This window comes from Nasonia vitripennis, chromosome 5 (genome assembly GCF_009193385.2).
Source record: "Nasonia vitripennis strain AsymCx chromosome 5, Nvit_psr_1.1, whole genome shotgun sequence".
Lineage (NCBI taxonomy): Eukaryota > Metazoa > Arthropoda > Insecta > Hymenoptera > Pteromalidae > Nasonia > Nasonia vitripennis.
The window spans coordinates 26,111,772-26,125,139 of NC_045761.1; the positions used below are offsets into that span (position 1 = coordinate 26,111,772).

The 13,368-nt window shown below is 47.4% G+C and overlaps 1 protein-coding gene across 3 annotated transcripts in view; it reads right to left on the minus strand.

The window, feature by feature from the left end:
* The window catches only part of LOC100678633, a 16,294-nt gene extending 4,426 nt beyond the window's left edge, over positions 1 to 11,868 (minus strand). Inside the window, exons 1-5 of one of the 3 annotated variants that reach the window (XM_003426551.5) lie at positions 11,661 to 11,868; positions 5,703 to 5,783; positions 3,095 to 3,363; positions 1,412 to 1,486; positions 1,120 to 1,333 (exon numbers count right to left, since the gene is read on the minus strand). In XM_003426551.5, coding sequence (XP_003426599.1) covers positions 1,120 to 1,333; positions 1,412 to 1,486; positions 3,095 to 3,363; positions 5,703 to 5,781 — 637 coding nt within the window. In that variant the 5' untranslated portion in view covers positions 5,782 to 5,783; positions 11,661 to 11,868. Of the gene's footprint in view, positions 1 to 1,119; positions 1,334 to 1,411; positions 1,487 to 3,094; positions 3,364 to 5,702; positions 6,018 to 6,976; positions 9,907 to 11,660 lie in introns of those variants that run through there. The other 2 variants (XM_003426550.5, XM_008208821.4) reach the window with 2 other exon arrangements.
* Between the last annotated feature and the right edge of the window lie 1,500 nt (positions 11,869 to 13,368).

Consider the following 13,368-nt stretch of genomic DNA (forward strand, 5'->3'; position numbering starts at 1 on the left):
TTTAACGTCCACGACACGGCGCATCGCAATGTCTAATAGTATATAATGAATTTCCATTGTGCGGAACGACGTTCGAATCGATATTCCAATACACACACGCGCGCGCGCGCGCCCCCGCAATAACATAATATTACATTACAACCGCGATAAACTGGTTCAAACAATTCCATAACGCAGCGTGTGTATCCCGCGTCAAATAAAATAGTGGATCATCGCAAAACGCAGTCGAGTTTTGACTTTGAAATGGCCCGCGCGTGATGCATATATAGAGCTTGCAATAACTCACAGCCCTCGCTATGCATCATCCCGCTGAATAATGGCGCAACACACGCGAGAGCGTGGATGAGTGACACGTATGAATTCGCGAGCTGAGAAAGTCCATTTTGATGCATCTAAAATCATGCTAATCGCCGTCTGGCTTTTATACGATTCGAATCTGGGTCGTTTTAACGCTTTGGCTTGGATTATAACAACCATGTTACAGAAAAATCAGACAGCCGCGACCGATCCATCAAATCATCGACGAGTCGCCCGGCGGCCACAAGATTAATGCATGTATTCGGGGGCTTTAAAAATATAGGAAATCGATAAATCCCCGCGGCGACGTGTCCATTGTACACACGCGACTATACGGGCGAGGAGCTTACATCATCATCTTCGGCAAGGTCGAGGGCGCGATTCACTTTACGTAATTGCCGCGCACGTGAGCCGGCTGTTCCTTCTCTCTCAGCACCTGAGCTTTCGAGGATCCTCTCGAGGAGGAGAAGAAAGAGAAACTCGCCGCGGCGTGCTTTTCTTTTAATTATTTCCTGGACGGAGGTCGCCAGAATTAATTGAGATTTTTCTTTGTGGTCGAGGTTGCGATGCTTGCTTTTTTCCGCTGCTGCTTAGCATGTGAAAGGGATTTGAATTTTGAACGCGTGGGCGAGTAGGGTATGCACTTCTCCGGGTCACGGATTCGCGAATCGATGTGTGTCTCACGTGCCGCGACGTGTGTGAGCTTGCGTCGTTGAATTTATTCCAGGAGGATGACACGATCGTGTGGATTTATTCGAGAAAGTGAAAGATTCGAATAGAATTACTTCCCCCAAAAAGCCTCTCGATCAAAAGCTCGTATACCTTTGATCTCGCCGTCGCTCTTGGTCTGCTCGTCGCGGTGAAGCATCGATTTCGGCGACGTCGTCCTGTGCAGCGGCGGCTGCTGCTGCTGCGGCTGCGACTGGAGGTGCGGAAAGTGGAACATCGGGGTTCGGCTCCAGGAGGCCGGCGGCGGGCTCCTCACCATGTGCTCGTGGAGCTGCGCCAGTGTCAGCGAGTCCGTGTCGCCGAATTCCTGCGATTTTTAACGTGATGCTTTTTATGGTATAAAAATATGGCATAAATAAGAGTATCGTGCTTAATTTCAGCTCACCTGTGACATGAGGATCGCATCATCGGATTCCGATTCCTCCGTCGGCTCGATGAGGCTCTCCTTGCTCGCCAGTATCTGCAATCGACGAGGGAAAAACAGTCAGCGACAATAATAAATCACGTCGAATGTCAGAGGGCAATCAAATTCTCATCAAGAAGAAAAATCCGCCGAGAGCGAGATGGACAAAAGAAGCGACGAATCTCCTTCAATTGACGGACGAAAATTCGACGGCCTCACGGCTCGAAGCCCTTCAAGGCTATGAATATACGTCACATCGCGCTTTGCATCGGGGAGCAGATTAAACCGGATGCGTCCGAAGGGTAACCGAGAAAAGGGCTAATCGACGCTCGGAGGCTCTCTCTCTCTCTCTCTCTCTCTCTCGTTTCATGGAAATCCCTGAATCGAGCGACACGACGAGGCTTTATTGACGAGGAAGCGGACCCGGTTCTGATTAGTCGGCTTTTGCCGCTCGAGAAGAGGCTTTGTGCAGTGGTCGCGCTCTCTTTTTCTGCGGCTAATTGTTCGAAACTCTCCAAGTACTCTCGATGCTCATTTCTATTATATACCTTGAAAAAGCGGTTTTCAAATCAGCCGCGCGATGACGTTGCGTAATCGCAAGCTTCACTCCGGAATAATTGCTTGTTTATACCAGAGAGAGAGAGAGAGAGAGAGAGAGAGAGAGAGAGGGACCTCGGCGCGATTATGAGGCGAATCGGTGCAGCTTGTTACATCATCAAAGCTCGGCTAACTCCCCCCTCGTTTATTCCTTTCCTCGTTCCGGGAGGGGCTGTAGGCGAGAGTCCTTGTACCAGAAAGTAGCTTTGTTGGAACAATAAAGGGAAACGCCAACGGCTTCGACAGCCATTCTTTTGGCTCGACTCGCAAGCTCGCAATGTGATCCGCGAGCTTTCTTTCTATACACCGCGATGTATCGCGGTTGGCCTTATTTTCCGATTCGAGATGGAAAACGAGAGAGGGAGAGCGGCTATAACGAGAAACAAAGAATCGAGCTTTACTCGATGTATTTTACTCCCCGCAGAGCTTCGAAGTCTCGAGGAGGTAAGTTTACACTTCGGATTGCCCGCAATCACGGCGAACATTGTGCTGCAATTTTCCTTTGTAACGAAATAAAAACCCGAGGATCACTACTACAACTTCTAATGCTATGTACATTCCAAACTATCGAGAGCAATCCGCATTAAGCTCGCGCATTGTCGGCTGCATTATATAGCGTCCGCTGAGCTCTCGAGAAGTATACAGTACAGGTATACACTCGTGCGGACTGAGGAGCCGAAAGCCAATATAACGGAGGCTGCACAGACAGGAAGCTCTTACCTACGTCAGAGAGTAGAGAGAATAGAGTAGCCCGGCTAATTGTATTTATAATACAGTTATAGATCGATGTTACATGCGGAATACATCGAAGATGTCCAGCGAGGGCACAATGGGCGATTCGCGAAAGGGGTATTGTCGGCGTAACTCGATTCGTCGGAGAATTAGGGGAGCTAATGGGACGTTATTGGCCGGGCTTTTCAACGCGGTTAGCTCCGAGCTTTGATGAACTTTACTCGCGTGGTGGAGAGAAAAAAAAGTCCAACGACGAAGCGACCCGAAATCGCTCAGAATCTCTCGGAAAATCGATAGCACAGCGAGCTGCGAACAGAGTAAACAGATAGTACTCGCCTGCAAATAGGGATTATCCTGCCGACTGAGCCTGAGCGCCTCCATGTCCTGGTCGATGTTCCGGGTCCTGCCGGGGGTCAATGTCAGGATCGAGTGGGAGGGTGAAGCTCCGTGGGCCGCTGCTGCGGCGGCAGCTTGCCTGCAAGCCACCGCTACGTCGACGGCCGTGACGCTCAGGGTCGAGGGGATACGCGACTGCACACCGCTGCCCGGCTCGTCGACGACGTTGCTGCTGCTGCTGCTGCTGCTGCTGCTGTGCAGTCCTGCAGCTGAAGCCACCACAGAGGGTTATACGTACGTATGCGCGAGAGGGAGTGAGGAGATGGGCTCGGTGGGTGCGGGATTTTGGAGGATCGATTGTGTGTCCCGGTGCTGCTGCACTCGTGGAGTGGGGCTGGTTTTGGACGACTTTTTCTTTATTTTAGGTTAGTCAAACTTTCTCTTGTTCCGTCTCTCGCTCGCTTGATTTTACCTTTTACGAACGACGTCGAAACGCGCAAGTGCGCTTCGAATCGTGAAACTTTGCTCGTAGGCGCCCAAAGCTTGCGTACGTATTGTTGAAAGAAGCGTCACTCAGCGACTCGATTTTCTTACGCATCAGTCGTATAAACTGAACTATCCTTCAGACAAATGCAACAAACTTGGGATACTCGTCTAAAACAGATTCTTATCGAACCTTCCCCCGCGTGAAAAGTCTTCTAATTTTTCCCGCCGAAAAAAGCTCGACTTGCCAAGGACACGTGGGAGAAACTTCCGTCGGCTGTATTAATCGTTCGATTGAAACTTTCGAAGGACGAAAGGTGCAGCGGAATAGGTACGAATCGTGTTTGTGCGATGTTTTTTTTTTCGAGGATTCGTTGCGCGATTTTTCGCCTCGATGAATAATGGATGAGGGCGGGAAGCAATTAATGCCGATCGAAGCGGTGCTGATTAAATAAGATTTGCATCTGGTTTGCATTAATTGAACGGCGAGTGTGTACTTCGGAAATATATTATACGCGGCTGGTGGGGGATATTGAATTTTGGCGGGATTTTATTTAAATCTCAGCGTTGATCAAGTGCACCCTTTGATTCAATCGAATCGTGTATTATTGGACGATCGATTAACTTTGTAAAAGTCGTTGCACGATCCCATTCGAAGGCTCTCGCGTATTAATGAAAACGTGACGTATTCGCAATTTAACTAATACGCCGTCTATTTCTGTCTCGAGACCACGTTTTGATTAATCCTCCTAATTAAATAATAACCAGCCCAGACTAGAGGCAAACTCCCCCGAGAGTGTGTGACTACTACACACAAAGAGGACATCAGTCGAAAGCTCGGGACGTCCTTTGGAAATTCGGCTCAGCGCCGCGTGACGATGTCCAGCGTCGAATTACGATTTAACGCCTCCGTCGTATAGAAAAAGAGAGACACGCACGTGGGCAGAGAGCCGTGTCTGGGGGTTATTACTTAGAGCCTGAGTTATGGAGTTTGACGGCAGCTTGCATGCGATTTTGGAATTATTCAGCGGGTTGGCGTGCAGAATTCATTCGAATGCGCGATATGCCCTTTTTCGGGGCGAAGGTCGTCGATGCCTCGCAGTTGTGATTAAACAATAAAACGTATTTTTAGAGGGAGAGCTTATTCTTCAAAGGCGATTCGATAAAGCGAAATTTACGTGAATGGATCGAGGCTAAGCGAGTTAGAGGAAAAGCTCGGGTGGAATGACAAAGAGGAATTGAAAGGGAGTATAAGGGCGCGGCGAAAAACGAGCAGAATTCGACGGTGTGTATACATATTTACCCTGATGGATTTACTCAACCCTTGGGCTTTTACGAGCCTGGCGCGCTTCGAATGTTTTATGTGTCGGTTTTATTAAAATTTTCTGACGGATTCACTCTACACTGGATTAAGCTTTATACGGAGAAAATTTCGGGATAGCGAAAGAGCTTGCGGGAAAAGATATACGCTTCCCCCAGGATTCCTCGGTTCGTTTCCGTCTTTCAGGATTAATTCCGCCGCAATCGAATAAACGTCAGTTAGCGACGAATGAAGGTTTGCGACGATTGCGTGGGAGGACACTGGTTTTGCAAACGACGCGCGCGCGTCATTACGTCGATTCGGAAGCGCCTATATATGTATACGCATATTTCCCTATTGATTTCCCAAGGCTGTGAATTCCGATGCGGTTTTGACATGTGTCTTTTGAAAGTTGTCGTTATTATTGGGAAACGCGAAATTTCAACTGGCTTCTTAATGGAACGACCTCGACTTCCCACGTAAGGTACACTCTTATAAAAATCCCGGAATATAACTGCGTCTTAATAATTAACCCTCTTACGCAAGAGAGAGACGCATCGCTGCCAAGGTCGACGGCGACGATTAGAAAGTGAATTTCGCGCGTACCTGTCGCGGGAAGAGGCTTAACGAGGGGTAGAGGAACGAGCGTATAACGAGAGAAGGGTCGAACTGGAGCGACGGGGATTACGCGTTCGTTGTCAGTTGAAATAATTGGAGTATATACGAATTAACTCGAGATACAATAAGCGGTAATTTTTCAGCTTCTCTGGGCAGTACAACTGCGGAGAATAATATTAATGAAAATAAAAATCTTCGAATAATCACCTGGATTCTCGAGTCTGGGTGAGCGCTGCATGATAGTCTCGTTCGTCTGGCTGTTCTTCTCCTCGTCGATGATCCTCATGCCTGCGAGACAGTTATGATTACGACGTCTCACTTTGAAGAGATTCGCCAAAAAGGTCAGGCTCTTTCGCCTCAGCCTGTCGCACTTATCGCTACCACTACCACTACTACTACTAGTGTTGCCGCTACTGCTTCTGGGACAAAGCCCCGGTCCAGCACCACCGCCGCCAACGGATGTTTGCACGTGTATCATTATCGCCGCTCGTGAGCTTTCCGACTTGCTTCTGCGTCGACCCACTGATTTTTTTTTTTTCATTTTAATCGAGAATTTTTTGCAATATATAGTAATGAAAAAATATCGAGGCCTTTGCGAGAGTACATATTACATCGCTCAAAGGAGTCTTTGATGCGTGCGCACGCGAAAAGGAGCCTTTTTCTAACTCGCGGCCTTCAAAGGCATTTTTCGTCAAGGGCCTGCATGTGAGCGCGCAGTTTTGAATTTTCGTGTAAACGAGGCGAATGAATATTGTTGCTGAAAGCGAAGAGATTTTTTTTTTCTTTCACGTGCGCAATTTACGAGTACCGCATCTGCGTAAAAGTCTCCGGTTATACAAGACTGTACGCGTGAAAAACGGAATTTATCGCGATAGCTACATATCAATGCGCGAAAAAGAGAGCGAGCAAACAAAACGAGCTTTTCGCAGATTTGATCGGGCCGTTAAAAAATTAGCGACTGAAAAATTCCCGCGCTGCAGTGCAATAGAGAGCAGGGGCATTAAAAATTGTAAATTCCTTTCTAACGAAACGTTGAAGGGTCATTAGACCGCTGTTTTATGCCGAGTCGACACGTTATCCGCAGCGTTACGAGTTTTAACGACTTTCAATTATTTTCCGAGCAGGTGCTTTGTTGCGCTTGTGTATGCAACAAATTGCTTACACTATTTCGAAAATAAAAAAAGCTTCTCGCTATAAACTCGAATTTAAATAACTTTCCAACGCCGAGAGAGTTCGAGGAAAAACTTGGCGTTGTTACTCGAGATCATTGAGAAAAGTTTCTAGTACCCGATTCTTCCTTGACGTCACGCTCCATTCATTAGAAACTCTATACACCCTCGGCGCGATGAATAAGATATCTCGCAATGAAAGAACGAGGCGCCGCGCTAATTAGCGTTATTCCAAGCAACAGCGACGATACACTCTCGAATGGCTCGAAAAAGTAAAAAAAAAAAAAAAATTCGCACAATGCATCAACCAACCTATCCCGTCGAAAATCAGCGGGCCGAAGCAGGTGACAGCCAGCAGCAGCATCGACGGCAACGACTCTCTCGTCTCCGCATAAACAACAACACACCCCACTGTATAACACCGTATAAAAAAGCTCCCCTAACGAAGGCTGCGGGTAAAAAAGCTACGGAAGACGAGAGCGGCGCACGTGTCCATTGAAAAATACCGAAAGAGACGAACAAGCAGGAGGAGAAGAGGAGGAGGAGGTTATAGAGAAGAGAGAGAGAGAGTAAAGCCGCCTCGCCGGCGCCGAGGCTTCTACTGCAGGTGTCGAGGGTGCGCGTCGCTCTTTTTCGCATCCCCCCTCCGAGTGGCGCTCCATACCCCTACCAACGCGCGACTCGCCGGTTTCGCGATGTCTCGCGCGCAGAGGAGCGAATACCCGGCTTTAAGCTTCGTTCATACAGGTTTCGGGCTTTTTTTGACGAGCTATTAAAATTTTCGTTTTTCACCAACGACGTACGTTCGAAAACGCAGAATCGCGTAGAATGTAGGTCGCAGGTAAAAAAAGACAGTCCCATTTTACTTTGGCAAACACTACCTCCCACTAACTGTTTGAGCATTAATTATGCCCTCGAAAAGGATAATTACGCCATTGTCCCGGTTAAACGCGGCCATCCACGTGCCGCTCGAGATTTCCGCGAGCGTTTACACTGTGGACTTCGATATGTATAGCCTCTACTGCTTACACATCGGGTTAATGTAATGGAAGCGATTGAACGCGCAGAGTTTGAATCGAGTTTTGTGTACGGACGTTTAATTCGATTGCCGCTGCCCGTGAACGACGATATTGCCTTAACTTGAAATTAGCCCGCGACGAGCTTTTTTTGCCGGAAAGAGCTTTCCGCTCGAGTCTGCGGTTTCGGACTGTGTTACTGGAATATCGATGCCGTCGTATAAATAGAAGCTGATCGTCACCGAGGTAGGTTTATTTCTTTGCGTTTTCAAGGCTATAAATGCGGAATAATTCTTAAAGCGGCTATCCTTCCAACGAATATTTCGAATATGACGCGGAGATGTCGAAAGTTAGAGCGATTCGCCCCAGTTAACTCCCGCGAAGCGTCAAAACGTGCCGCTAATCGTTGATTAGAAAACTTTAGAATCTCATCATCAGCCCCATTAAGCTGTCAGTGCGTGCACGGCCCGGACAACCTTCCGAACCAACTATATAAGACACGTGCGCTTAAAAAAAAAGACTAATCAACCTTAGCAATGTGAATCCCCCCCGACGTCTTCCGACACAGGACTTGGCGCAGTTACTCGAGGATCGAAAGCTCCGCGATCGGACACACGTGTGCGTCTGGCGCAAATAAACAGCCGTAAATTTAAAAACACTCCTCTTTCTCCAATCTTTACATTTCGTTCTCCGCGATATAAGCGCGCGGGAGTAGGGATTGAATTAATGGAGCGTCGTGAACATTTCTGCCCGTGATTTACGGTCTCGGGAATTTTTCGAATTTATGCGAGAAGTTTTCTTTTTTTCTTTTATAATTTATACCGCTCTCGCGCGGTTATACGAGAAAGAAAGAGCCGTCCAATTAACCTCGCCGACTCTCGAGAGCATTGCATCGATCAGCGAGGGACTTTGGCGAAGCTCGCGTACGGAGAAAGAAAGAACGTTCGGCACTCGCGCGCGAAAGAAGCCCTCGAGGCTCCGAAGTGCGTCTCGCTCGATATTTCCATAGGCTTTCATCCCGACTCGAACTTGGCCCGATAGTCGGAGCGAAACAACCCTCGTGACCTACATTCCGCCTGTCTGATCGTTGCATGCGTGAGCTTGATCGAGAGAGAAAAAGAGCCTATAAAGCATTTTTTTCTACCGGATTTAATTCCGCAAACTCTCGACTGAATATAACGATTTTTGCGCTATACCACTAGTTCGAAGTTTCATACTTACGGGGGCTCTCGATATCGAGTTTTCGGAGAGAGAGAGAGAGAGGCGATTTAATTTTCCTTCCTCTCGACGACGGAATTTTCCCTATATCCGCCCTCTCTCGCGTCGTTTCACTTTTCCCCGGGAGAGAGTCTTATCTCTCGTTGCCGGCAGTGATTCGGCTCGGCGGTGTGGAAAATTCGCAGTGTCTCGGCGACGAGGATTAAGGCCTCGTTTCGGCTTATTTACGACGAGGGAACTGCTGCATAATGTGATTTGGGAGAATAATAATGCGGAATTATTTTTCCGAGGAGTATGTCTTTCTGTAATTACCCGTCGATGAACCACAACAACAAACGTGTCCTGCGGAACGTAATACGTTTACAAGCTATTCTCGTAAACACGAGTTAATTTTACACGTCGGCTTGCAAGCCCCTCAGACGCGTAAAAACGTTCCGAAACCTCGCACATACCCAAAGTGTATGTACGAAATAAAAACCCTTTTCTCTCCCTCGCCTCGTCATCCCTCGAAATCGTCATTTGCCTCTCAGCGCGTCTGCAGAAGTCGTGTCGATCTCGCAATCATCCTCATCCCTGCACACGTGCGCGAAACCGTCAAATGGGTCATCACTCGCGAGCGCGCGATCGTCCAATCAGTCCCGGTAGCAGCTAAATTTCCGGACGGCCTCGATTCTCAACTTTCGAGTACACGATAGAGATGCGAGGAAAATGTTGCAGTGTTATGTTCGAGCCCTATTACTGTTTTGTTCTTGAATTTTTTTCACAAATATTTTTCTTAAATAATAAAGCCGTCGAACGCATCCTTAAAAGTATCTCCCAGGAAGCTTCCCACCCCCGGCGAGTAAACTCAAACATCTCCGCGAGTGTATTGTGTTGTATAGTGTCTCTTTCTCTCTCGGCGAACGGGAAAAATCCATTAGGACGACGACGCACAGTCGGCGCTCGCTTTTTCCGCCCTGGGGAAGAGGTGATACAGAGAGAGACAGTCGCAGCTTGCGAGCTTTTTCACGAGCGAAGGGTGAAGCGTGATTTAAAAGCTGGCGCGCGATATTATTAAAAGCCGGCTTATTTCACCGCTGTGTGACTAATGCGTCGCTTTGCTATAGTTGAAAATAATTAACGGAGAAATTCGTTTAATGAGCAGGGATTATATATATATATATATATATATATATATATATATATATATATATATATATATATATATATTCTTTTACATTTTTTGGCGAAAATCGCAGCGAGTCGGACTCGGGAGATACGAGTGTATAATCAATAATGCATTAGCAAGGGGTCTCATTAATTGATAACCGATGCTAGAGTCGTCGGGCGAATTAATATTTCACTCGAGATAATAGCGGTCTTTACTGCGCTATTTTCGACTCCCTCTATATCGCGGCTTTCAGTTTCGGTTTTTTTTTTCGTCCATATACACTCGCAGCTTTTACAGTGAAAAATCGACGTGACCTACATTTTCACCATAACGAATTTATTCAACAAAACACGTACGCGCGGTGTGCATTTGGATCCCCTTTCAACGAAATTGCCAGTGGCGCGGGAAAAAAAGCTACATTTAAATTCCACCGCGGGAAAATATTAAATCTCGTCGAAGCGTCGTTTTTCCCCATTGAATCGTGAAGAAAGAACATACCGATCGTGGCTGTCGACGCAGACGCCATCTGTAATTACGCCGAACAATAAGGGAAACGAAGAAGAGGGAGAGCTTCGATTCTACGTTACCGGTCTCAATCCGCGCTGTTGAAAAAAAGCCTTGAACTTGCGTGTCTCGGCTCAAGTTGAATGTTACACTTGCGGCCGAGATAGGATCGAACTCGAGCTTTTCAGCCCCTGTGCGGTCGTCCTTTTATTTTTTCACGGCGACATATCGATGTGAAAACGCGGTAATTTTAGTCGGCTGATTAAAAATACAGTATAAGTGTGTATGGACGACATCGCGTGAAAGACTATATTTAAAACGCTCGGAACGAATATAGAAAAGCTCTACATTCGTATACCGGCGAGCTTACTTTTTTCTCTTTATACTCGCAATCGAAGCGCAACGATGTGCAACAATGTACAGCCACAATAACAGTGCATTATTCTCCGACGAACCGTAACGGCTTTCGATGCGGTTTATCAAAGGTCAATGGCAGAATTTCTTCACGTCGATCAAACGCTACTCGAGCAGCTCTCTACTCTCTTATTTAAACGAACGTTCGAACTCGGCGAACGAGAAAAAAGTCCACCATCTTATCCGAGCATAACTTTGCAGTTAAATTCCAAGTGAGTCTATTCGCAAGCTCGTACGCAGCCGCTTCTCGAACAATGGCAATAAAATCAACGCATCGGTGACTCCTCGGCTTAACTTTCCTCATGAATCCTTGTTTCAGCTTCCACCCACCCACACACATACATACACTTCTCCATCTTTCCCCACGTATATAACTAATCGAGAAACCAAGAAAGTTTTTCCACTAAAGAAAAAAAATTCATACACCATCCAGCCTCGGGTATGCGTGTACAACCGGCAGCGGCGGCGGCCTCTCCCCGCTAGTATAATACACCTACGTACCTCCTACGTCAGATCGATCGCGCGCGCGCGCGCGTATACACCGTGTGTGTGTGTGTGTGTGTGTGTACGATCCGCCTCCGAACGACAACAAAGCTCTCTCCCACTCCCCTAACGCAACTTTACGCACATTCTAGAAGCACAAGCACACACACACACAGAGAGCGAGAGATAAGGCTAACAATACGGTACTCACTATATCAGTTGTCGGGGCGTCGTCGGCGACATCGTCTCCTGGAGCGCATCCTTCACGCGCGACCCGAGGACGGAGAGTGCGCGAGTGAAGCGTCGAGCTTGCGGCCTGTGTAGCGGCCAACTGCGAGAGGGAGAGAGAGACAGAGCTGTATGCGCGAAACGGCTGCGCGCCGGCTTCACGATGCGACGCGGCGCGCGCGAAGGGTGACTGACTGCACTGCACTGGGGATGTGTGTGCGCGAGCTTGCGAGCTTTTGAATCCCTCCGCGCTTTGGATTAGCTTGAAAAGACGTTTCTTTCTGCGAGATATTTGAAAAGCGTATGGTTGGCAGATGACAGCAATTCTTCAGGGGTTGATAACGTTGAGCTTTAAAGCTATTTTATCGCGAGAAAGAACTGCGAGTAGAATCCTTCTCTTTCTGATTTTTTTTATAATTTTACCGAAGAAAAAATCCGTATCCGATACCAGAATTACACGCACTACTTTGTCCCTTCCCCGCCGAGTAACTTATTTAACTCTTGCGCCGTAGCGCACGGCTAGCTCTCTTTTCTCACTCTCTCTTGCCGACTGACCCCGATATTTTATTTACTATGACTCTCCGAGGAGAAACGGGTCGCGGCTCAATTTTTCTAAGCGCCATTTGAAAAAAAGCCGCCTTGAAAAGATATTCTCTCAAGGTATACGTTCGTGTCAGTAAATATAACGCAACGTCTCTGCTACATACGCCCCGGGAAAGCTAATTCTAAACTGGCTTTCAGATATGCAGTCCCCGGTTTAGAAAAATATTCTCTCGTTTTTATAATTAGAGCGAGTAAAACCACGTATAAAGAACGTCTCAACTTGGGTATTCAGAAAAGCTCCCGTCTTTTAATTTTCCCGAGCTTAATCTCATCTGCCGCTAATTAAAAGTTCGCTTCTTCACATAACGAGCATAAAAGACGCGTCCAAGAGAGACCCTGCGCTCAGCTCTTTCGAGTAGGTAAAATATATCGAGGAGACGGGCGACTCGTTAGGACGCACTCGAAAAAAAAAAACTCGGATCACACGAATAGCGGCGTACCGCTGCCAGACTGTTACTACTGATGGCTGGAAGCGTGGGCTATACGAAGAAATCCATCGTATAGCCCACTCATCCTTTTTTGAAAAAAAGCTGAGCCTCAATATTTCTACGAAACGTGTGCTTTTCACCGAATAATTATATTAACATATGAGTATAACAACATCGCGGTGGCCCAGGTCGAGCGCCGGGACACAGAGCAGCGCGCAGTAGCGCAGCATCGATCGTCCGGTGCGGTCGGCTTTTTAGCATGAATGGAAAGCGAGAAAACACGAAGCACAGAGAGAGAGAGAGAGAGAGAGAGAAAAACAGAATAAGCAGAAGCTTCGAGGTCGTGTCGAGCCGATTCGCGAGGATCGATCCTAACCTTCGCTACTGGCCTATGCCGTGTACTCTCCGGACTCGTATCTGCTGCTGGCAGGGCTGCACATTATTATGCACTTGTTGATTGCCACTTTTGCCGCTGCTGCTGCGCGCGAACTTGTTGCCGTGTCCGCGAGAGACAGTGACACACTTCGCGGGGGTAGTGCAGCAGTAGCTAGTCTGCGAGTCAGGTTTATATTCTTTGATGATGGGTGTTGCGCAGTTTGTTGCAAGCTTCATGAATTTTTATTTATTTTTAAAAAAAAAGTTTAATTAGTTTCCTACTGA